This window comes from Rhinopithecus roxellana, chromosome 12 (assembly GCF_007565055.1).
Source record: "Rhinopithecus roxellana isolate Shanxi Qingling chromosome 12, ASM756505v1, whole genome shotgun sequence".
Lineage (NCBI taxonomy): Eukaryota > Metazoa > Chordata > Mammalia > Primates > Cercopithecidae > Rhinopithecus > Rhinopithecus roxellana.
Window position 1 is genome coordinate 109,960,277 of NC_044560.1, and position 25,288 is coordinate 109,985,564.

General features: G+C 49.4%; 1 protein-coding gene and 1 long non-coding RNA gene across 5 annotated transcripts; one reads left to right on the forward strand and one right to left on the reverse strand.

The window, feature by feature from the left end:
- Positions 1-149: 149 nt before the first annotated feature.
- Positions 150-21,058, forward strand: ZNF473 (zinc finger protein 473). Of its 4 annotated transcripts, none has more exons than XM_010369533.2 (5): positions 150-379; positions 5,025-5,224; positions 11,077-11,203; positions 13,622-13,711; positions 16,943-21,058. In XM_010369533.2, exons 2-5 carry the CDS (start codon positions 5,216-5,218, stop codon positions 19,327-19,329), a joined length of 2,613 nt encoding a protein of 870 aa, XP_010367835.1. In that variant the 5' UTR covers positions 150-379; positions 5,025-5,215; the 3' UTR covers positions 19,330-21,058. The 4 variants fall into 4 exon arrangements, with proteins under 4 accessions (XP_010367835.1, XP_030797757.1, XP_030797756.1 ...); XM_030941897.1 differs by having other exon boundaries at positions 5,147-5,224; XM_030941896.1 differs by lacking the exon at positions 150-379 and adding an exon at positions 3,525-3,626.
- Positions 8,122-23,673, reverse strand: LOC115900686. The gene is made up of 4 exons (XR_004060348.1): positions 22,872-23,673; positions 16,935-17,060; positions 11,646-11,934; positions 8,122-8,377 (listed from the first exon to the last, which is right to left on the reverse strand). It is a non-coding gene; the product is annotated as an uncharacterized LOC115900686 (long non-coding RNA).
- Positions 23,674-25,288: the final 1,615 nt, after the last annotated feature.

Genomic DNA, 25,288 nt, shown 5'->3' on the forward strand with positions numbered 1-25,288 from the left:
CTACCGCTTGCTCTTCGGAAGAGAGGAAGACTCCCAATCTTCTAATAAAGGCAAGAAGCTAATTAGATGATTATTTAACAAGGTAAAAATCTGGACTACAAATCCTGATGCCGCCTGGTCCTGATTCTGTTTCTACTCCACTCCCAGAGTGATAAGGCTGAAGAAGCGGGAGGAGATGGGAAGGCGAATGAAGTCGCCCGCACAGCCCTCTGGGAAATAGAGTCCTGGCGCTGGCGCGGAGGATCCTGGGTGCAGCCGCTCAGAGAAGCTTCTCGCGCGCAGGAAGTTGGTGCGAGTAGGCTCGTGTGCGAGGAGTTGAAACTCCCAGTCCCTCGAGGCTGGGGTTGCGTCTGTTGACGCGGCGGATTACAATCCCGAGGTACGGACATGCTGGGGCTGAGGGTCTTGCGGGCTCGGTCCTTCCTGAGAGGTGACGGAATGCAAGTGGGGGCGACTTCGGCAAAAGGGTGTGTCGTCTTGGGCGGCGGTTGTCTGGGTGGAGGTGTGAACCGTCTTTCACAGTCTGTTAGGAAAACCGCTCAAGGACCGGGCACGGTGGATCACTCCTATAATCCCAGCACTTTGGGAAGCCTTGGCGGGGGATCACTTGCGTTCAGGAGTTCCTCGAACCCCCTTTCTCTACTGAAAATACAAAAATTAGCTGAGCGTGGTGGCGGGCGCCTGTAATCCCAGCTACTCGGGAGGCTGAGGCAGGGGAATCGCTTGAACCCAGGAGGCGGAGGTTGCAGTGAGCCGAGATCGCGCCATTGCACTCCAGCCTGGGTGACAGAGCGAGACTACGTCTTAAAAAAAAGAAAGGCCGGGCGCGGTGGCTCAAGCCTGTTATCCCAGCACTTTGGGAGGCCGAGACGGGCGGATCACGAGGTCAAGAGATCGAGACCATCCTGGCTAACACAGTGAAACCCCGTCTCTACTATAAAAATATAAAAAACTAGTCGGGCGAGGTGGCGGGTGCCTGTATTCCCAGCTACCCGGGAGGCTGAGGCAGGAGAATGGCGTGAACCCGGGAGGCGGAGCTTGCAGTGAGCTGAGATCCGGCCACTGCACTCCAGCCTGGGTGACAGAGCGAGACTCCGTCTCAAAAAAAAAAAAAAAAAAAAAGACCCTATGTGGCCTGTGGCGATCCAGGTGAAGTTTTGCGGTTAGTTTATAAATCAAGTTCCGTTCTTTGGAGCATTTAAAGGACCGTGGATCTGTTGTATTTGTTCCATTTGGTACATGTGGAAACTGAAGCTTAGAGAAGGTAAATGATCTGGAAGGAGGGACAAGACTCTCGGGCCCAAGGTTTTCAGCCCGATAATTGTTTGGCTTAAGTCACTCTGGGCTGGATGACCTTGGGCTCCACCTCTGGGCCCTCATTCTTTCCTCCCAGGGCTAAGAGTATATGAGATGTGGACAGAATGTGATTTGGTAACTGCAGACAGGGGTCTCAAGCGCAGCTGTCTGTGAGGGCCAGGCAGATAACATACAGGCAAGAAGAGAACTGGTCCAGGTGAGGCTGCGGGGCCTTGGGGAGCACTTGCCTCATATAAAGGGGAGAGTTGTGTTTGTTTTTTTTTTGTTGTTGTTTGTTTGTTTTGGAGACAGAGTCTCGCTCTGTCATCCAGGCTGGAGTGCGGTCTCACTGGAACCTCCACCTCGGGTTGAAGCAATTCTCCTGCCTCAGCCTCCCAAGTAACTGGAATTACAGCCATGCACCACCACGGCTAATTTTAGTATTTTTGGTAGAGACGAAGGTTTCACCATGTTGACCAGGCTGGTCTCAGACTCCAAACTTCAGGTGATCTGCCCACCTCGGCCTCCCAAAGTGCTGGGATTACAGGCATGAGCCACTGCACCCAGCCGCTTTTTAAACTTAAATTTATTTATTTATGTTTTTGGAGGCGGGATCTTTCTCTGTCACCCAGGCTGGAGTACAGTGACACAATCATAGCTCACTGCAGCCTTGTGATCCTCCTACCTCAGCCTCCCAAGTAGCTGGGACTACAGGCACGTGCCACCACAACTTGCTTATTTTAAAATTTTTTTGTAGAAACAAGGTCTTGTTACGTTGCCCAGGCTGGTCTCGAACCCCCTTCAGCCTCCTAAAGTGCTGGGATTATAAGCATCCCCCACTTGCCTAGCACTGGTCGGAGAGCTTTAAATGGGCTCCAGTGAACTAACTTCGTGGGATGTAGACCCAGTGTTGCCAAATCCTAGGATGTTTCAGCAGTTGGAAACCTAATTTTTAGGTGAAATTTTCCAGTTTTCAAGTTTGAGACTAGTGAGCCATGCTTGAATTTTCTTTCAAAACATTCTGTCTGCCAACAAACATTATGGACCAAATATCTGTCAACTGAGTTATACTCATAGATTAAGGCTTAACCTCTGACATGTAGAAAAACTCATTGTTCAGTAGAATTAGCATTTATTGTAGGTCTACCACATTCCCATATCTGTAGTCTCAAAAATCTGGAAAACTCAGAACAAATATTTTTTTTTCGTAAATTTAGTATTCATGCCTTACCTGAACTACGACAGGGTATTTTTTTAAATATAAATTTAAATTATTCTACCTAGAATGAATGATTATACCTTTCTCTAGAAATGGTAAAGTGTTCAATTATGAAGTGCAGCCTGATCCACGCTGTGCTGGGATTTTGTTTTGTTTTGTTTTTGTTTTTGAGACCAAGTCTCGCTCTGTCGCCCAGGCTGGAGTGCAATGGCACAATCTCGGCTCACTGCAAGCTCCACCTCTTGGGTTCACACCATTCTCTCACCTCAGCCTCCCAAGTAGCTGGGACTACAGGCGCCCGCCACCATACCTGGCTAATTTTGTTTTTGTATTTTTAGTAGGGACGGGGTTTCACCATGTTTGTTAGCCAGGATGGTCTCGATCTGACTTCGTGATCCGCCCACCTCAGCCTCCCAAAGTGCTGGAATTACAGGCATGAGCCACAACGGCCAGCCCTGCACTGGGATTTTAATGAAATATGCCATATATATGCCATATCACCTTTTTAAAATAAAAGTTGAATGTCAAAGCACATCTGGTGTCGGAGTTTGAAGAATTTGTGGACTTGTGTCATTGGTAAGTGATCCGTGCTGCTTTGTGATATGAAGTGCTTTCAGCACTCCGCAGATATATGCCACTTGGTCCACGCAATGGATACAAATGGGTAAAGATGTCTGTGGTACAATGTTTTGCATATTATGGGTCATGAAAATAACTGGGTGGGCAGTGACTATGTTTTTTTGTTTTTTTTTTTAGACTGAGTCTCGCTCTGTCGCCCAGGCTGCAGTGCAGTGGCGTGACCTCGGGTCACTGCAAGCTCTGCCTCCCAGGTTCACACCATTCTCCTGCCTCAGCCTCCCGAGTAGCTGGGACTACAGGTGCCAGTCACCATGCCCAGCTAATTTTTTGTATTTTTGGTAGAGACGGGCTTTCACCGTGTAAGCCAGGATGGTCTTGATCTCCTGACCTCGTGATCTGCCGGCCTCAGCCTCCCAAAGTGCTGGGATTACAGGCGTGAGCCACTGCGCCCAGCCGATTTTTTTTTTTTTTAATGAATGAGAATAAAAAAAGACTAGAATAGAAAATATCCCAGTACATCTTACATTGCAGAGTAAGTATTGCTTCATGAAACTTTTGTTTAGTTACACTGTGTATTTGAGTAGTCATGATACTTTTTTTTTCTTTTTTTTTTTGAGATGGAGTCTCACTGTGTTGCCCAGGCTGGAATGCAGTGGCACCATCTCCGTTCACTGCAGCCTCCGCCTCCCGGGTTCAAGTGATTCTTTGCCTCAGCCTCTCGAGTAGCTGGGATTACAGGCACGTGCCACCAAGCCTAGCTAATTTTTGTATTCTTAGTACAGACGGGGTTTCAGCATATTGGCCAGGCTGATCTTGAACTCCTGACCTCAGGTAATCTGCCCACCTTGGCCTCCCAAAGTACTGAGATTACAGGCGTGAGCCACTGTCCCAGGCTTGACTACATATTAGTGTTGTTACTGTGGGTAATGGTTAAAACAAAAGTTGAAATACTTTTTTTTTTTTTTTTTGAGACGGAGTCTCGCTCTGTTGCCCAGGCTGGAGTGCAGTGGCCAGATCTCAGCTCACTGCAAGCTCCACCTCCTGGGTTTACGCCATTCTCGTGCTTCAGCCTCCCGAGTAGCTGTGAGGTGCCTGCCATCTCACCCGGCTAGTTTTTTGTATTTTTTAGTAGAGATGGGGTTTCACTGCGTTAGCCAGGACGGTCTTGATCTCCTGACCTCGTGATCCGCCCGCCTCAGCCTCCCAAAGTGCTGGGATTACAGGCTTGAGCCACCGCACCCGGCCAAGTTGAAATATTTCTGTTGTAGAGATAGCGGCCAGGTGCGGTGGCTCACACCTGTAATCCTAGCACTTTGGGTGGCCGATGAGGGCAGCTTACTTGAGGTCAAGAGTTCGAGAACAACCTGGGCAACAAGTGAGATCCTGGCCCTACAAAAAGTGAAAAAGATTAGCTGGACGTGGTGGCACATGCTTGTAGTCCCAGTTACTTGAGAGGCTGATGTTGGAGGATTGCTTAAGCCCAGGAGATTACAGCTGCAGTGAGCCATGATTGTGCCGCTGTAGTACTCCAGCCTGGCAGCAGAGCAAGACCTTGTCTCAAAAAAATAAAATAAAATAAGGAACCGTTTTGGAGGCTGATTTACCTGAACCCAAATTCTAGAGATGATAATCAGAAATCCCAGAAGCATTGTTCCATTGGTTCTTCAGACACCTTCATTCTGTCAACAACTGTAGGTGCCTTTACACCTACTGTGAAAGCACCTCCTGTACATTAAGTGACACAGCAGTGAGCAAGACAGAAGTTCCCACTGCGGCCATAGACTTTCCTCACCAAATCTCCTAAGCGTGTTTTTACTGACTCTGTTAGGTGCTAACAGTGGTGGCGAAGCTGTTCTGTAGGTTCTGAAGCACAGTGGAGATGTGGGGCTGGGGTAGCTTCAGTAAATACAGTTGTTGTTGTCCCCTGCAGGGAGACTCACACTGGGACTTGTCTTCCTCCTCCTGGACATTTTGGGGGCTCGGCAGCATGGACAGCGAGTCAGCCATGGGCGGAAGGGAGACTTTCTCACAGCTCCCTTGTGCTTCCCACAGCCCTGCCAGCCGGGAACACGGAGGGGAAGGAGGAGGAGCTTAAAAGAGGCTACTGAAGCCCAGTTGGCCATGACTGAGGTGAGTTGAATGTCGCTCTGTCTTCATCGGTCACCCCCAAAGGCAGGAAAGTTGGCTTTCCTTTGTGGCCGAGGTGAGTTGAAGGCCGCTCTGTGTTAATCAGTCACCCCCAAAGGCAGGAAAGTTGGCCTGCCTTTGTTTTGGCCTCCCTGTCCCACGGTGGCTCCCAGGTGATTTTTAAAGGGAAGCTCACATGCTGTTCTTTTCTGCTTGTACTCTTCTGGGAACCCCTATTGCTTATAGGATCAATTCCAGGTTTTTCAGCCTTCCTGTGTGTTCTAGGTTCTACCCACCTTTGCACCATCTTCTCCCATTTCTCTAGATGACCAGTACTCCCTTTGGCCTAGTAGTAAAACTTGATTGTGTACTTTCCAGCAGCTTCCTTGCCTTTGCTCAGGTTGGGTCATCTGCTGGAATCCCCTGTCCCTTTTCCATCTGGTAATGTCTCACACAGCCTTTAAGACCCGGCTCAGTTCCCCAGCTCTTCCCTAGGCACTCAGCACTTTCCCACTGTGACCTTCCATAGCGCCCTCTGCTGCCTCCACTGTAGCACAGATCCATCTAGATATGGATGTTCCTGCCCGTACCTGTCATCCCGACCAGACTAGATGCTCCTTGGGGACACGAACTGATGGGGATTCATCTCTGGGTCCCCAGGGCCCAGCACAGGCCAGGCACACAGGAAGCCTCATGAGGTATTAGGTGAATGTACGAATGAATCAATGAATGATGCATGAAACCATCTCTCTATCTGGTAAATATCTGTTCATCCTTAGTGATCCAACTTTAATGACCTCCCCTCCAGGAAGCTTTCCCTGACCTCAAGGCAATGGCCTCCCTCCTTCCTCTGGCCCACACAGCCCTCGATACGTCCCTGTGCCACAGACCTCCTTCCCTCATGTCTCTTCATCAGACCATGAGCTCCATGAGGCCAGGAACCAGGTCTGACACACATCTGTGTCCCTAGTGCCCACAGTGTGGTCTGGCACACAAGGTAAATGGTTGCCACATATGTGCTCTGACCTTGTCACTTTCCTGTGGCTCCCCAGTGCCTCAGGGATCAAGTCTGCCCTGTCTTCCCACCTTCTGCATCACTGAGACCAGGGGCCCTTGTCCAGCACAGTCTGGGAGTGTGAGGAAAGGAAGCCCCTCAAAGGTCCTCTGATCTGGCTCCTGCTGAAAAAACTGCTTGACTGGTACTCTTGACAGGATATAGACAGCAACAATTTCTATTATAAGTGTCAGAAATCGACTTACGCAGTCAGGAGACTACTAATTATATAACCAAAAGTCCAGAGGTAGGGCTGTCATCATCTGCAAGAGTGATTGGGACTCAGTTTATTGTCCCCATCTTGAACCTCGCTTAGTATGGGTTCCATCCTTGATGAGCTCCTTCCCTTGTCCCAAAACAGCTATCAGGACCATGTGCTGCTTTGCCTCCTTCGACAAGTATTTACTCTGTGCCTGCCATGTGTGGGCTTTGTTATAAGTCTGGACTAGGGAAACAGTTTAGGCGGTTCCTGTCCTCATGAAGCTCACGTTATTGCGAGTGACAGTGTATGAGCTTGCTAGGGCTGCTGTAACAAAGTACCACACACTGGGTGGCTGAAAACAACAGAAATGGATGGTCTCGCAGTCCTGGAGGCCAGAAGTCTGAGATGGGGGTGTTGTCAGGGCTGGATCCTTCTGAGGCTGCGAGCCAGGCCTCTCCCCTAGCTTCTGGCAGTTTGCTGGCCAGCTTCGGTGTTGCTTGGCCTAGAGAAGCATCACCCCAGTCTCTGCCTTCATCTTCCCAGGATGTTCTCCTCGTATCTTCACATTGTTTTCCCTCAGCCTGTGTTTGTCTTTTTGTCCCCATTTCTCCTGTTTATAACAACTTCAGTCATGTTGGATTAGGACCCACCCTGGTGACCTCATCTCAGCTTGATCACCTCTGTAAAGACCCCATTTCCAAATAAGGGCAAATTCTGAGGTACTGGGAATTAGAACTTCATTGTATCTTTTTGGAGGGTTACAGTTCAACCCATACCACACAGTAAAATGCATTCAGTAAATCACATAGAATGCAGGCAGTATTAAGGATTGTGGAAGAAAGGGATAGGGAGACTCCGGGTGGATTTGCTGTTTTATACAGAGGGGTCGGAGAAGGCCTCATGGAGAAGAGGCATTTAAGCAGAGAACTGAGGGACTCTTGACTCTAAGATGGGAGCTGGCAGGTGTGGTCGGGGAGCAGCAAGGAAGCTGGTGTGGCTGGAGCAGAGTGGATGAGCAGGAACGGGGGAGAAGGTGAGGCCTGAGGGATAGCTGGGGCCTGATCTTTAGGGCCCTGGAGATCATTGTATGGCCTTTGTCTTTTTTTTTTTTTTTTTTTTTTTTTTTTTTGAGGCGGAGTCTCGCTCTGTCGCCCGGACTGGAGTGCAGTGGCCAGATCTCAGCTCACTGCAAGCTCCGCCTCCCGAGTTTACGCCATTCTCCTGCCTCAGCCTCCCGAGTAGCTGGGACTACAGGCGCCCGCCACTTCGCCCGGCTAGTTTTTTTTGTATTTTTAGTAGAGACGGGGTTTCACCGTGTTAGCCAGGATGGTCTCGATCTCCTGACCTCGTGATCCGCCCGTCTCGGCCTCCCAAAGTGCTGGGATTACAGGCTTGAGCCACCGCGCGGTGTCTTTTTTTTTTTTTTTTTTTTTGAGACGGAGTCTCGCTTTGTCGCCCGGGCTGGAGTGCAGTGGCCGGATCTCAGCTCACTGCAAGCTCCGCCTCCCGGGTTTACGCCATTCTCCTGCCTCAGCCTCCCAAGTAGCTGGGACTACAGGTGCCAGCCACCTCGCCCGGCTAGCTTTTTTTGTATTTTTTAGTAGAGACAGGGTTTCACTGTGTTAGCCAGGATGGTCTCGAACTCCTGACCTCGTGATCCGCCCATCTCAGCCTCCCAAAGTACTGGGATTACAGGCTTGAGCCACCGCACCCGGCCGGCCTTTGTCTTTAAATGCGATGAATCCGGAGGCCATTGGAGGGTTTGGAGCAGAGGATGGACAGGATTTGTTGTAAGTAGAAACAGGATTCCCGTGGCTCGTCTACCCAATTCCTGCTTAGCATCTCATTGGGACGACTGTTTCAGGATCTTGCTGCTGCTGTAACAACACAAACCTGGGGGCTTAAAAACAACACAAATTTATTATTTCACAGCCTCTAGAACTATAGGAAATACATTTCTTTTCTTTATAAATTACCCAGTTACAGCAACAGAAGATGGACTAATACACTGTGTGACTTGAAGAAAGTGACTATTTGGGCCTTGATTTTGTTTTCTATAAATTGGGGATAATCCTGCCTCAGAAAGGAGTCAGGCGGTTTAGTGAGTCACTGCACCTAAAGCATTGAACCATTGCGGGCATGCAGAAAGCTCTTGGCCAAAGAAGGGCTTTTGCAGTCAGATGCCTGGAGCGTTGGGCTGGGCAGTGTGAGCCAGAGTGGAATTGCCCCTTTGTGGAGCTCTTCCTTTGTGCTAAGTACTGTGCAGTCACCTCCCAGCAGTATTTCAGTTGCTTCCTGTAGCAGCCCTGATGAGATGGAACTCATTGGTCCCATTTCACTAGGGGAGCAGGAATTGGGGTCACAAGAGACATGCAGCTTACTTGCCAGTAGTCACTCGTAAGTGAAGGTAGTAGGGCCAAACCTCAAAGCCAAACTAAAGAGAGGTGGTTTTCATTCTTCCTTAAAATGTGCCTGTGTGTGTGCATGCACATGTGTGCCTGTGCCCACATCGATGGAGATTTGGAAGAGACACAGCAGTCGTGGTTTCACCTAGAGATGGGGTGTGGGGGGGGGGCAGGCTTTCACGTTTTATTGTCGGTACTTCTCAAGTATTTGAATTTTTATCCTCAACATCCATTAACTGGCCAGGTACAGTGGCTCATGCCTGTAATCCCAACACTTGAGGAGGCAGGGGCAGGAGGATCACTTGAGGCCAAGAGTTCGAGACCAGCCTGGGCAACATGGCAAGACTCCTACTCTACCAAACAAACAAACAAACAAAAAATTAGCTGGGTCTGGTGGCACATGCCTATAGTTCTGGCTACTTGGAGGCTGAGGCAGGAGGATTGCTTGAGTCCAGGAGATCGAGGCTATAATCGTGCCACTACTCCAGCCTGGGTAACAGTGTGAGACACTCTCTCTCTTTCTGTCTCTCTCTCTCTCTCTCTATATAATATATATATGATATAAATTATATATATAATTTACAAATTACCAGATTTATAAATTACCATAATTTATAAATGATAGAAGGAAACCAATTCCTTATAGTGAAAACTAGCAAATAAAAGGAGAGTCAAGCATTTACCCTACCTGTCCTATATGAACTCTACCACTGACTAGCCAAATAATAGAAATTTTTTTTTTTTTTTTTTAGGCAGGGTCTCACTGTCATCCAGGCTGGAGTGCAGTGATGTGATCACAGCTCACTGTAGCCTTGACTTCCTTGGGCTCCTGTGATACTCTCACCTCAGCCTCCTGAGTAGCTGGGACTACAGGTGCATATGTAAATTATAATATAAAAATATATGTAATTATATATAAAATAAAATTATATATAATACATATCTATATTATATATACATTAAATGATGTATATATACGCTATATACACACACACATACATATAAATAATAATAAACACTTATTAACTAGAAAAGTTTTAAAATGAAAGATGGCATCACTAAAAGTTGGACAACCAGCTAGGAGCCTTAGGTAGTCATGGGGCCTAAAGTGGACCTGGTACCATCTGTGAGTGGGTCTTTCCCCCAGAGGCTGTACTGACTCAGTCAGGCCTCTGCTCCCCTGACCAGCTCACAGGAAATGTGCAGCCAGGGGAGCAGCCAGGTGATACTGCATAGAAGCAGCTCGCCACATTCAGAACGTGAAATCCCAAATCAGGAGCATGGAGGATGAAGAAGGCACAGGGGTACAGCTGTAGATTTAAAAATCTCAGAGCTACATCAGTTACACGCAGGGTATGGGCTCCCCTGGATTCTGATTGAGACAAGCTAACTATAAAGACACACCACTAGGCTGGGCATGGTGTCTTATGCCTGTAATCCCAGCACTTTGGGAGGCCGAGACAGGCAGATCACGAGGTCAGGAGTTCGAGACTAGCCTTGCTCACATGGTGAAATCCTGTCTCTACTTAAAAATGCAAAATTAAAATTAGCTGGGTGTGGTGGTGTGCACCTGTAATCCCAGCTACTCAGGAGACTGAGGCAGGAGAATCGCTTGAACCCGGGAGGCAGAGGTTGCAGTGAGCCGAGATCGTGCCATTGCACTCCAGCCTGGGCAATAGAGTGAGACTTCGTCTCAAAAAAAAAAAAAGGGACACACCACTGAGACGTCAGCCTAATCTGTATACAGATTTCGAATGTGGTCTAGGTTTTCAGTGACTAAGGAGTTACTGCTCATACTGAAGTCTTCACAGGTGAAATCAGATGGCCCCTGGTGATGGGTTCATGGTTGGTAATTATATACATCTCTCTACTTGTATGTATGTTTGAAAATTTACAAAATCTTGAATGAACACTAAAAAAAGCAAAAGTGTGAAATAAATAGATTTTTAGGACCAGACAGACCTGGGTTCAGTCTCACCTGTGTTAACCTTGGTTGACATTCTGTCCCCTGGTCAAGACTCCTTTTCTTTGACTACAAAATACAGGGGTTTCCAATCTCTTACGTCTCAAGATTCTTGTGAGGCTGAGGCTGGGATAGTTTTTGTGAATGGCCTGGCAGATTGGGCCCTGAGTGAGCTTTTGGGCTCCTCCCTGACCCCAGCCTCTGAGTGACCAATAGTGTATTGTGTTTTAGGAATTTGTGACCCTCAAGGACGTCGGCATGGACTTCACCTTGGAAGATTGGGAGCAGCTCGGGCTGGAACAGGGGGACATGTTCTGGGACACAGCATTGGACAACTGCCAGGACCTCTTCCTGCTGGGTGAGTGTTCCCTGTCCCCAGGGGCCTACTCACTGTCCTGCTTGGTGATCACCTGTGCTCTCCCCCAGCCACAGGGTGAAATCCTGGGCTCCTCTGAATCCACATGACCTAACCCAGCAGTTCTCAGCTGGCCAAGGAGACATTGGCAATGTGTGGAGACATTTTTGATTGTTACTTCTTGGGCCAGCAGCGTGCTGCTAACATCTGGCTGGTGGAACCCAGGGAGGCTGCCACACATCCTGCAGTGCACAGGAGAGCCCCACAACCAAGGACTGGCCTATGCCAGTGTCAGTAGTGCTAAGCCTGGGAAACCCTGCTCTGGCCCCATCTGCCTCCCCAGCCTCGTCTTCACCACTCTGCTTGTAGTCAGTCATTCTTCAAGCTGAGACTTCAGGGTCTTCCAGTTGCCCTCCCCTCTGCCTAAGTGGCTCTCAGGGCTTACCTTCTTCAAGTCTGACCTGCGACCCTGTGAGAACTCCGTATCTCCTCTCCTACTCATCTTGGCCATCGCTCCATCACGTTCTAACTACCATTTTATCATCAGAGTGGGAGCTGTGTGAGGACAGGGGCGTGTCCACAGTGATTGGAACAAACAGTTCCTGCTCCAGGGCCCAGCGGATGGCTCTAAATTAATGAACGATTGAGTAGCAGCTCTTCGGACTTGCTCGTTCAATCCTCCAGTCACCCCATGAGGAAGCTGGGTTGTCCCTCTTGTGCCGAATGGTCTGAAACTGAGGTTGAAAGAGAGGCAGTCACCTTCCCAGCCATGCCAGTGTCCCCAGGACACCCACAGCTCCAGTGATTGACTAGGATTCCCGGGACTCATCCTGTAGTCAGACTCATGGCTAAGACTGACTACAGTGAAAAGAGTCAGAGCAGTCAGCAAAGGGAGGAGGTAAATGGGGCAGAGTCCAAGGGAGCCAGGCACAAGCTTCCAGAATTCTCTCTCAGGGGAGTCACATGGGACATGCTTAATTCCCCCAGCAATATTGTAGAATGTGGTATCACGTGTGAAATGCTGTCCACCAGGGAAGCTCATCAGAGCCTCAGTGCCAGGGTTTTTACTGGGGTCCGGTCACGTGGGCCCCTTTGCCTGGCACATACCAAAATTGCAGACTCCCAAAAGGAAAGCAGGTGTAAGCCACAGTGTTCGCAGAGTTTAGGTCCAGGGAGCGTGTCTCTTCAGTTCTGGAGACACGGGGTACCCCCCTGAAATCCAGCCTTGCCAGCAGGCCTTTCCCAGGAGAGCAGCCAGCCTGCTGTGTCGCCCTCTTCCGCACACCAGTGTCACACAGTGAGAGAGCGGCAGGGCCCAGACTCCAGCTAAGGTCTGTGCAGCCCCAAGGCCACATCACCCCAGCTCCCCATCAGTGTCACCTCATTAGCTCATTTTCCCTCTCTGTTGCCTCAGTTCTTTCTTTTTGAAGAACCAGAAAAATAATTTACTTCAAAAGATGAAAGCAGTAAAAGATAACACACTGTGGAAACTGTCATTTGATAGAATCTCATCACATTGGGCAGACTTTCTCCAGACTGACCAGTGTGTGCTAAGAAGCATCTAATGGGAGGTCCTACCTCAGTGTCGTTTTGAATTTTTAAACTACAGCCCACAGTAAGAAGTGTGTTTACCTTGACTGCCCCTTCACCCATTTGCGTGTATGTATGAGTAGTGTATCCACTTCCTATTGCTGTTGTTACACATAGCACAAACGCAGTGGCTTCCACCGGCACGCTTGTATTATGTTATAGTCCTGGAGGCCAGGAGTTCCAAATGCATGTGGCTGGGCTGGAGGCGAGGTGTTGGCAGGGCCATGTTCCTTCTGGAGGCTCCAGCACATACAGTCCTCTCCTGGCCCGTTGCCAGCTTCTGGAGGTCACCTGTATTGCTTGACTCATGGCCTCTCAGTCTTCAAAGCCAGCAGTGGCGTTTTCTCTGCTGTAGCCTGTGTCCCTCTTGGATGATGACTCTGGTCCCTTACTTGGGGAAGCTTGTAGAGGGTAGGGCTCAGGACTGCTTGGACCCTGGGACCCTGACATCATCTGTCCTTGGCCCATGGAGGCCTCAGGCGTTGTGTGGCCCATGGGTCCGTGAGTGAACCATGAATGGCTAAGGAAGTGCGTGCCTCTCCACCTGGCAGATTCTGCCCATTAGAGAGCTGTCACAAGTCCTTTGTGTCCCCAGCCCCAGCTGTCACAGCTTTGATCACCCTGGATTGTGATTGTTTGGCTCCCTCTCTATCACTGGACTGGGAACCCTACAGGACAGGCATCCCCAGAGTCGCCCAGGCAGCACCTGGCCCACAGGAGCCGTGTGCAGGATAAAGCATAGAAAAGTCAGGAGAGCCAGGAGGTTCTCACTGAGTGTCTGGATGACCCTCCATGTCCTGGTTAGATGACAATGCTGTTCTCTCCCTGCAGACCCCCCAAGACCCAACCTGACCTCCCACCCAGATGGCGGCGAAGATCTGGAGCCTCTGCCAGGAGGAAGCCCAGAAGCAGCGGGCCCTGGTGAGTGGATGGAGAGGGGCCCCCTGTGTACCTTCTGTCCTCCAGACCTCCATCCTGGGGCTGCCGCCAGCTCTCCCACAGGTCTACCGAGACATTACAACGCTTAGTTTCAGGACTTTACTCGCCACTTCCTGGCTTCCACCCCCTCATCCTGGGAGCTGGGGGCGATCCGAACATTTTTATAGACCCTCACTCTGGTGTCTCTCCACCTAGCCCTTCAGCACAGGGCTATCCTGGTGCCTCTCCGCAGCTCCTCCTCTTCCTTCCAGACTCAACAAGGAGACGCCCTCCACTCTCTGAGTTGGTCTCTGCTTTCCTGCCTTGTGCTTCCTGGGTGTGTTGACCCTCATTCTACTTCTTTTACCTCCTTTCCTTCAGGTCCATTTTTCCTTCCTATCCCTGGGGCACAGCAAATGGCCACATTAGGGAGTAACTTAAGTCTAGGCCTGAATGCTGCCAAGAGCATCTGCCCTGCCATCTCCCAAGCCAGGGTTCCTCCAGGTGGATCAGGTTAGGTGGTGAGGATTCCTGGGGTATTACCCATGGTAGAGACATCCCCAGTAGGAGAAAGCAGAGGCAGCTGCCTTGCCTGGCATGGGAGGCTTCTCTCATTGTTTCTTTATCTGCATGAGAAGCAGGGCCCTGAACCAGAGAGCACAGGAGTCTCAGGCTGTACCCAACCCAGTCAGTCTGTAGCTCCCTTCTTGGCTCACCACACTCAAGCTCGTGTACATGAGGCCTCTGCAGCCTCCTGTTCAGCACATCAGTGTCCCTCGTAGGTGACTAACCCATGCGCAGGCTCTCACAACCTCTGCTTTCTGTTTCTGTCACCTCAGCATATTGGCTCTTTCCAAGCATGGGTAGCCATGCCTTTACTAACAAATACACTTCCATATCCTCTAGTAGTGACACTCGAGTTGCATAGTTACCACGTAAGCGTCTTTCCCCTTTAACGGTGTGCCTTTCTTGGAAGCAGGGCTTAGCTGATTCACCCTGTATTCCCAGCTCCTGACATCATGCTTGGCACATAAGGGGTGCCTATTACATGTCTGTCGGTGCATTTGAGGCAGAGGGAACAACATGAGCACCGGTGTGGTGAGGAGAGTGAGCTGGATATCTGTGGGAGAGATGAGCAGAGGCAGAGGTGACAATTCAGAACAAGGTGTGATTTCAGAAGGCTTTCATTTGCAAGTTTTAATTCCAGGTGGAGAGACTTTAAGCAGTCTCATAGATACTCAGAAGGTGAGTCAAGAACTGCAGAAGGGATAGGCTGGAAAAGGTACGATGATAGAGGAGAGGAGAGATGGGGAGACTGGAGGCATACAGCAGAGCAGGGACATTCATGTTTTGTGAAGGATCCCAGAGAGCATACAGCTTGGTAGTTAAGAATATGGGGGCCAGGCATGGTGGCTCATACCTGTAATCCCAGCACTTTGGGAGGGCAAGGCAGGCAGATCACTTGAGGTCAGGAGTTCGAGACCAGACTGGCCAACATGCTGAAACTCTGTCTCTACTAAAAATACAAAAATTAGCTGGGTGTGGTAGTGGGCGCCTGCAGTCCCAGCTATCAGGAGGCTGAGGCAGGAGAATCACTTGAACCCAGGAGGCAGAGGTTGCATTGAGCTGAGATCGTGCAGCACTTCAGCCTGGGCAACTGAGCAAGACTCAGTCTCCAAAAAATATATATATATATACACACACATATACATACATACATACATATATGGGGTCAGAGGGGTTTAAATCCTCTGCTGCCCACTTAGCTTTAAGAAGCAGAAACGTGCCTACCTTACGGGAGGTTGTCGAGTATAACAGAGTGCCTGAGGCACTCCTGCCTTTGAGCAAGCATGCCATGAATGGGATTTACTGTCTGTGAATTTGTCCCATGGCTGCCGCTGTGGCAGTGGATGGATGAGCAGTGGAAGGTCTCCGTTAAAGAGCTTACCTTCTGGTAAGGGTCAGGGGTCAGACCCTTTCATAACCTGTCAAGGTAGAGAATGGTAAGTGCTCAGCTGTTTTTCAAATACAGGGCAGGGGACTTAAAGCAGAATGGGGATGAGGTTGTCAGGGAAGCCTTTCAGAGGAGGGTGATACTCAAGCTGGGTATTAAAAGACTTAGAGGAGTTAGCCCAGGAAGTGCCATCCAGCATGAGGGACCATTAAAAGCACAGAGGAGAAAGTCTGGTAGATTTAGGGAACCGCAAGAGTTCTATGAGGTCAGCACAAAGAGCGCTGGGCTAATACACTCATTTCTCTTCTCCAGGCAGGAAGCCATGGAAGGGTTTAATCAGAGGAGTGATATAGTCAGATCCATTTATTACAAAACCCTTCAGGGCTAGCGTGGAAAACTGGAGAGAGAGAGACAGACAGAGATAGGAGACCAATGAGCAGCCTGGGGTCAGATGGAGTCAGTGATAAAGAGAGGAGAGGAAGGGAGTTGAGACATTTCGATAGAGACCAAATGAAAATAGTGCCAAGTTGAGGGAGAGGTAGGGAGGAGGTTGACTCCTAGGATTCTAGCATGGAGAACTGGATGGATGGTGGAGTGGGGGGAGTGGGGTGTTGTCTGGGATAGAGTATGCAGGATATGAGGAGGAAGATTTTGGTAACAGTGCAGGATAGAGTGGAGCGTAGAAGCAGGTGAGTCCAGGTGACTTTTTAGGGAACTTGGTCAGTCACCTAGTTGTGAAGGTAATGGTCGAATCTCCCTCCTTGTTGAACCCCTGTGGTTTCCCAGCTCCCCTGTTGACCCTCCTGGGAATGGGCTCTCTGTTTTCTTTTTTTTTTTTTTTTTTTTGAGACGGAGTCTCGCTCTGTCACCCAGGCTAGAGTGCTGTGGCCGGATCTCAGCTCACTGCAAGCTCCGCCTCCCGGGCTCACGCCATTCTCCTGCCTCAGCCTCCCGAGTAGCTGGGACTACAAGCGCCTGCCACCTCGCCCGGCTAGTTTTTTGTAGTTTTTAGTAGAGACGGGGTTTCACCGTGTTAGCCAGGATGGTCTCGATCTCCTGATCTCGTGATCCGCCCGTCTTGGCCTCCCAAAGTGCTAGGATTACAGGCTTGAGCCACCGCGCCTGGCCGGGCTCTCTGTTTTCTGTGATGCCAGTTCCACATGGGTCACCCCTTTGGGTCCCTTAATGGATAGGCTGGACTCAAGATCCATCACCCCTACTTGCTCTTGTCTGTGTTCTCACCCTTGGTGAACAGGAGACATTTGCACTTACTCTTTCAGATGTGACTGAGACCAAGAACTCTCCTCTGGTGGAGGATTTCTTGGAAGAAGGATTCTCCCAGGAGATTATAGAGATGTTATCCAAGGATGGCTTCTGGAACTCCAATTTCGGAGAGGCCTGTGTAGAGGACACCTGGTTAGATAGTTTGCTAGGCGATCCAGAAAGTCTTCTGAGGTCTGATGTTGCCACCAATGGGGAAAGTCCCACGGAATGCAAGAGTTATGAATTAAAGAGAGGCCTCAGTCCTGTGTCCACCCTTTCCACGGGAGAAGATTCCATGATACATAATGTTTCTGAAAAGACCCTCACACCAGCTGAGTCTAAGGAATATAGGGGTGAGTTTGACTCCTACTCGGACCACAGCCAGCAGGATTCTGTTCAGGAAGGGGAGAAACCATATAAATGTAGTGAATGTGGGAAAAGCAGTGGGAGTTACCATCTTACCCAGCACTGGATTACTCATACTGGGGAGAAACCCACTGTCCATCAAGAGTGTGAGCAAGGTTTCGACCAGAATGCTTCCTTTTCTGTGTATCCGAAAACTCACACGGGCTACAAATCCTATGTGTGTAATGAATATGGGACAACTTTTAGTCAGAGTGCATACCTGTGGCATCAGAAAACTCACACTGGAGAAAAACCATGTAAGAGTCAATACAGTGACCACCCACCCAGTCATGACACACAGCCTGGTGAGCATCAGAAAACTCACACAGATAGTAAGTCCTACAACTGTAATGAATGCGGCAAGGCTTTCACCCGGATCTTGCATCTTATTCGGCACCAGAAGACCCACACTCGGAAACGCTATGAATGTTCCAAGTGCCAGGCGACCTTCAGCTTGAGAAAACACCTCATCCAACATCAGAAAACTCACACCGCAAAAACTACCTCTGAGTGTCGGGAGTGCGGGAAGACTTTTCGGCAGAGTTCGCTGCTCATTGAGCACCAGGCTCTTCATACGGGAGAGAAGCCTTATAAGTGTAATGAATGTGGGAAATCCTTCAGCCATAACTCTACCCTAAAGATCCATCAGCGGGTTCACAGTGGAGAGAAGCCTTACAAATGCAGTGAGTGTGGGAAGGCCTTCCACCGGCACACTCACCTTAATGAACATCGGCGAATTCATACGGGCTACAGACCCCACAAATGTCAAGCATGCATCAAGAGTTTCAGCCGGCCCTCGCATCTGATGCGACATCAGGCCATTCACACTGCAGAAAGGCCCTATCGCTGTGCTGAATGCAAGGAGACTTTCAGCGATAACAGTCACCTTGTGCAACACCAGAAAATGCACACTCTCAAAACCCCGTATGAATGCCAGGAGTGTGGAGAACGCTTCATTTGCAGCTCAACCCTGAAGTGCCACCAGAGTGTTCACACAAGAGAAAAACAAAGATTTGTTGTGAGTGGGAAGATCTTGGATCAGAACCCAGAACAGAAAGAGAAGTGCTTTAAGTGTAACAAATGTGAGAAAACCTTTAGCTGCAGCAAATACCTAACTCAGCATGAGAGGATTCACACCAGTGGGGTGAAGCCCTTTGAGTGTGACCAGTGTGGGAGAGCCTTTGGCCAAAGTACTCAGCTCATTCACCATCAAAGAATCCACTCTAGAGTGAGGCTGTATAAATGGGGTGAGCAAGGGAAAGCCATCAGCAGTGCCTCCCTTCTCAAACTTCAGTCCTCCCACACAAAGGAGCACCCTTTTAAATGTAACGAATGCGGAAAGACCTTTAGCCAAAGTGCACACCTCTCAAAACATCAGTTAATTCATGCTGGAGGGAATCCCTTTAAATGTAGTAAGTGTGACAGAGTCTTCACCCAGAGAAACTACCTTGTTCAGCATGAGCGAACTCATGCCAGAAAGAAGCCCTTGGTGTGTAATGAATGCGGGAAAACGTTCCGTCAGAGCTCGTGCCTTTCTAAGCATCAGAGAATTCACTCAGGTGAGAAGCCCTATGTATGTGACTACTGCGGGAAGGCCTTCGGCCTGAATGCGGAGCTTGTCCGCCATCAGAGAATTCACACTGGAGAAAAGCCTTATGTTTGTCAGGAGTGTGGGAAAGCCTTCACCCAGAGCTCATGCCTTTCTATTCACCGGAGAGTTCACACTGGGGAGAAGCCCTACATATGTGGTGAATGTGGGAAAGCCTTTGCCCAGAAAGCAAATCTAACACAGCACCAGCGAGTTCACACTGGGGAGAAGCCTTACTCCTGTAATGTGTGTGGCAAAGCTTTTGGCCTCAGTGCCCATCTCAACCAGCACCTGAGAGTTCACACCCAGGAGACACTTTATCAGTGTCAACGTTGCCAGAAAGCCTTTCGGAGCCACTCGAGCCTCACCCGCCATCAGCGTGTACACAACAAGCAGCAATACTGGCTGTAGCCATTGGGTGGCAGCAGAGTCCCAGAATATGAGACTTCATGCGCTATCGAAAGTTGGAAACCATCCCATTGCAAGTTTCTCTCCAAATAAATACATCTAAAGATTGATTAGAAAGTTTGTGCACATGTGTTTCATTATAACAGTGAAAACACAAAAATGGAGAAGCTGTACGTCAGGATACAGAGGTAGGCTCTGGAGCCAGTCTACCTGAGTTAAATCCCACCTCTGCCATCTACTACCTAAGTGACCTTGGGAAAGTCAGAAAAATCTCTCAGGGCCTCGGTGTCCTCATCTGTAAAATGGGCATCACCTACCTCAGAGGGCTTTTCTGAGGATTAAATACATAAATGTGAAGCACTTAGAACTGATGGCCAGCACATGAGGGCTCACCAAGTGTAAGCCACAAATACATATCAGCCATAGCACAAATACACTCGTGTTACAAGAAAGGAATTGGTAATCTCTGTGTTTACTGTAGTTAATATTCTTATAATGTATCGCTTTTAATGTAAGTTTTCCTTTTTTAAAGTTTTTCTCCAGCACCTTACTCTTCTTAAATGCCTGGCCTTTTTTTGTCCCTTTATCTCTCTTTCGTGGTTTTTTTTCCTTAACCCCCAGAAAGCCAAAAAGAACATGTAAACTCCTAACCTCAACTAGCTACAACCTTCCACTCCTAACCTCCCAAGCCTCTCACTCAGAGAGGACTCCCTATCCCACAAACACATGCTTCCTCTTCCCATGACCTTCCTCTGTTTAACAGTGTTGGCTATGCAGTAAGACACCCAATTTGTCATGGGAGTTGACACCAAAACACAGCTAGATTCCTTCAGGAAAGCTGTGTTGATCAAGGTGTTAACCGCATATGAAACAAAATCCATATGGAAGACATGCTTGGGGGTCAAACCTGTGGTGCGTGGAAGTGACCACTGGGATGTCATCATTCACCATTTATCCAAGACAGCCGCTCACCAGGCAATTTGCTAGGCTCGGGGGTGGGTAGTATCAATACACTATGCACTGCTACTGCTCTGAAGCTTCTGGAATCAGAGAAATGAATGAACTCATTTTCACAGACGATTGCTGTTAGTTGACAAGTGACATCTTAAAAATGCCCCATTCCCTCATGTCACAGGAAGTTCTGGGATCACCAAGGATTGTTGGAGAGTCCAGTGAGATGGACCCACACAACCAGTTCCCTCCTGACAGTGTCTTGTCAGCTCTGGGTGTTTGTGCCCTACCACTAAGTGGCTCAGTCACACATTTGCTGAAACACAGTAGTCTTATGAAAAGCACTGGACACATACTTTCAATACCTTTCAGATTTTAGGTGCTTAAAATGGTTAGGGGGTAAGTGCTCTGTACCCTTGGGCTCTTCAAGTCTTGCACCTGGAGTTCTGCTGGTTAAGTTTGTTAAACTTAGTTGAAACTGGGAACCTGTTGGCTAACCATTGGGCCCTTACGCTGTTTTTCAAATGGCTGCAACATTTAACTTCTTGCACATGGTTCCTGTCCTCTGGAGCTCTGTCTTGTCTGGGAGATGGGCATGTTATATACCGAAAGAGTGGACAAAGTGTTGCAGGGCTGGAACACAATGGGGACTTTGGAAAACTGGCAGCCATTGGGGGTGGGGGACAGTCTATAAATCAGTCACCTGTGTTGCTGCAGGCCAGGGTAGAAATGCCCTCCATGTGTGCATATTTGTTGGTTCTCTGATTAAAGTTTTGAATCTGAAAGCATTGATTCCTTCTCTCAGCCTCCTGCCATGCAGCCACGCATCAGTCCCTGCCTGCCAGGCCTCACGTCTTTGTGGGGGAGGGCTTCTGATGGTGATCATTGCCCAGTAAGAAACAGCTCACTCTGTTTTCCCACTGTCTGGGTGGGGCATGCGCCACTGAGGAGGCACACAAGTTCACCTGGTCCTTGGATGCATCATCAAACAACACTTTTCATTGTGTAAGCCTAAGTAATCAAGGAGAGAGCACAGGCAGCCTGCAGTTCACTCTTCACAGACATGTCAGGCCCCAGGCTTGGGGAGTATTTCTAATTAGCATCCAGTAATACACATAACTTCGCTTAGTGCTTTAATTTTGTCCCCACCTTTTTCCTTTAGTGGCAAGAGATACTAGTTTCCTGCTCGTGGTAGTACTAGAAAGTTGTTTTTTTTTTGATAAAGTGAGCTGATCGGGCCGAGTGTGGTGGCTCATGCCTGTAATCCCAGCACTTTGGGAGGCCTAGGTGGGAAGATGACTTGAGCCCAGGAGTCTGAGACCAGCCTGAACATGATGCAACCCGGTCTCTACAAAAGAAATATGCAAATTAGCTGGGTGGTGACCACAGATCACTTAAAAATGATTAAAATGGCAAATTGTATGTATATTTTTACCGCAATTTAAAAGCATTTAGATAAAGTACTACATTTTTAAAGTTTGTGTGGTAGGCTGGGTGTGGTGGCTCATTCCTGTAATCCCAGCACTTTGGGAGGCTGAGATGGGTGGATTGCTTGAGCTCAGGAGTTTGAGACCACCCTGGGCAGCATGGTGAAACGCCGTGTCTACAAAAAATACAAACAGCCGGGTGTGGTGGCACACGCCTGCACTCAAGCTACTAGGGAGACTGAAGTGGGAGAATCGCAAGCCTGGGAGGTTGAGGCTGCAGGATGCTATGATCACGCCACTGCACTCCAGCTTGGGCGGCAGAACAAGACCCTGTCTCCGAATAAAGGAAAAAAATGTGACTGGAAAAAGAAATGAGCTACAGGAGCCTAAACCAAGCAAGGCTAAGATGGCAAAACCCAGCACCTCTGAGGCTGATGCGAAGACAAGCTCAAACGAGGTCAAGGTATAAAGCAGCAGCAGAGTCTTCTAGGGCCAAGGTCTCCCCCAACATTTCAGAAGAGGGAACCCCTTGTCGGAACTGATACCCCAGCCAAATTCCAGCTTGACCTCTGGAAGGGCTGGAGACTAAGGTCAGTCAAGGTGATCAGCCTTGTCAACATAACCAACCTCATAACCCTGGGTACCAAGGCGTGGGTGAGCTTCTCAGGCAACACTTGGTGTGTTGTCACACGTTATTGTTGAGTACATTAAGTGCTCTCCATATGACTACTGGCAGAGGACACCTGGAAGCTCACGCCTGGTCTCTCCTAGACTCCATCCTATGCATCTTTTCCCATTGCTGATTTTAATCTCTATTTTTAGCTGTAATAAATGCAACCAAGTATAACAGCTTTGCTGAGTTTTGTGAGCCCTTCTAATGAATTACTGAACCTGAGGGTCCACTGCCCTCTCTGAGCCTCAGTTTCTCCAGTGGACTCAAGAATGATACTCGGTTTAAGGGTTCTCAGAACGAGCATCAGCGGGTTCTGCCCACGCCGGCCCCATGGGCTAAATTCTCTTAATAACCACCTCCCTTCCCCGCCTACTCCAGCCAATCATTGCGCTGACTCGGCTCCTGGCCACGCCCTAACCCCGCCTCCCCTGCTTCGAAACCCGTCCCAAGCCCTGCAGCCCATGGGCTGCCGCCAGATTCTCGAGCCCCTTTACCTCTCGGTGGCCTAAATCCCTGACTGCTCGGGGCCACTCTTCAGGCCAAAATGGGCCCAAAATCGGGAGGGCAACTGATGAATGTCACTAGACAGTCGGGCCCTCAGGGACCTGGCAACTGGGAGCTTGGACCTCGGGTCGGCCTCCCACGCGAAGCTTGCTCCCCACCAGCATCTGCACCTTGGCGGCGACGCTGCCCCGGCCCCACGGATGCTTCTGCGCCTGTCAGACTCCTTGATGAACTACGCTTCCCAGAATCCCTCGGGAGCTGCTTAGGGCGACAGTCCGCTGATGGCCGATGCGGGAGAAACCCTGGCTTCAGGCGGCCCTCGAGTGGGGCACACGAAGTCGTGGCTTATTCTGGCTTCAGTTTGCGGGGTGGAGAAGGCGATCCACGAGGCTGCCTCTGTTTCCTATGGATCAATCGCAGAAATCGTTCTGTAAGCCCCGCCCCCATTGCGTGCTGGCGACTTTTGTCTCCATGGCAACCGTCAACTCTGGAAACGCCTGTCTTTCTCCATGGCAACTGTCTACGCCACAGGCTGGGGCCGCCGATTACCGGAGCCTTTAAGCAGTATGGGTGCTGGACAAACAGCGTGATCGGGTCGTAAAACTTGATGGAACGAATATTAGAGCACAAGGAAGAAAAAACCGGGCTAGGCGGGACTGAAATAGTTGATGTGAGGGAAGATTTCTCAAAGGAGGGAGCCTATTTTTTTGTTGTTTTTTACTTTTAGTTTTTCAAGACGGGGTCTCTCTCTGTTGCCCAAGCTGGAGCACAGTGGCACGATCTTGGCTCACTGCAACCTCCGCCTTCCGGATTCAAGCGATTCTCCTGCTTCAGCCTCCCGAGTGGCTGGGATTACAGGCGGCCGCCACCACGCCTGGCTAATCTTTTGTATTTTTTTTTTTTTTTTTTTTTTTTTTGAGACGGAGTCTTGCTCTGCCGCCCAGGCTGGAGTGCAGTGGCCGGCTCTCAGCTCACTGCAAGCTCCGCCTCCCGGGTTCACGCCATTCTCCTGTCTCAGCCTCCCGAGTAGCTGGGACTACAGGCGCCCGCCTCGTCGCCCGGCTAGTTTTTTGTATTTTTTAGTAGAGACGGGGTTTCACCGTATTAGCCAGGATGGTCTCGATCTCCTGACCTCGTGATCCGCCCGTCTCGGCCTCCCAAAGTGCTGGGATTACAGGCTTGAGCCACCGCGTCCGGCCGGCTCTTTTGTATTTTTAGTAGTGTGAGAAATGGGAAAGTTCTTCTTCAAAGATTATAAAAAGTCACAATTTCTTACTATAAGATTGCTATCCACTATTATATATTCCAAATCAGCTGTCCTAGCTTGCTCCGGCATGCCTGGACAGAACTAGACAAGCCCCAGCCCACAGTGCATAGTTAAGGAAGCATCCTTAACTATCCCTGTGTAACTTCCTTTTCTTTCTTTGTTCTGTTCCCCTTACCCAATTAAAAAAGTTTTAAACTAACAGCCAAACGGGTAAAGTGTAAAATGTGAGGTCCCATTCCAGCCACTAGAAACTGGACACAACAGTAGGGTGGATGCCTCAGGTTATAAATAACTCTGTCTCCTTTGTTCGGTGGGGTCTCATGGCTGGACAGCTATTGAGTAGCACCCTTTCTGCAAAAAGTAAAGCTTGCCTTGCTGAAACATCATTTGTTCCCGCATTCTTTCTTTCTTTCTTTCTTTTTTTTTTTTTTTGCAACACCAAAAACTTCATTCCAACAGCAGAGACAGGGTTTCACCATGTTGCCCAGGCTGGTCACCAACTCCTGACCTCAGGTGATCCACCCGCCTTGGCCTCCTCAAGTGCTGGGATTACAGGCGTGAGAGCCAGCACTCCTGGCCCAGGAGGCGACCTTTGAATAAGGCTTTGAGGGATGAGCAGGAGGTTGCCTGGAAAAGAAGGGAAAATATAGTATATCTAGAGATCTGGCCAAAATTAAGTCTTAACGAGGGTGTGCGGAAACCGCCATTCTCCTACCCTGCTGGTAGGGAGAGGAATGTCTTCAGCCTTTGAGGAAGTAAATCAGTCAGTCAGTGGGTGACTGCTGAGAACCTACTGTATACTGGGCAGTGCTCCAGACACTAGGGATACAGCGGGGAAAGATATACAGGGGGGCAGGAAGTAACCACGAGACGTATGATTGGAAATTATAAGTGCTGTGAAGTAGGCCAGGTGTGATGGCTCACACCTGCAATCCCAGCACTTTGGGAGGCCGAGGTGGGTGGATCACTTGAGGCCAGGAGTTCGAGACCAGCCTGGCCAACATGGTGAAACCCCACCTCTACTAAAAATACAAAAATTAGCCAGGCGTGGTGGCCGGTGCCTGTAATCCCAGTTACTCAGGAGGCTGAGGCAGGGGAATCACTTGAACGTGGGAGGCAGAGGTTGTAACCGAGCCGAGG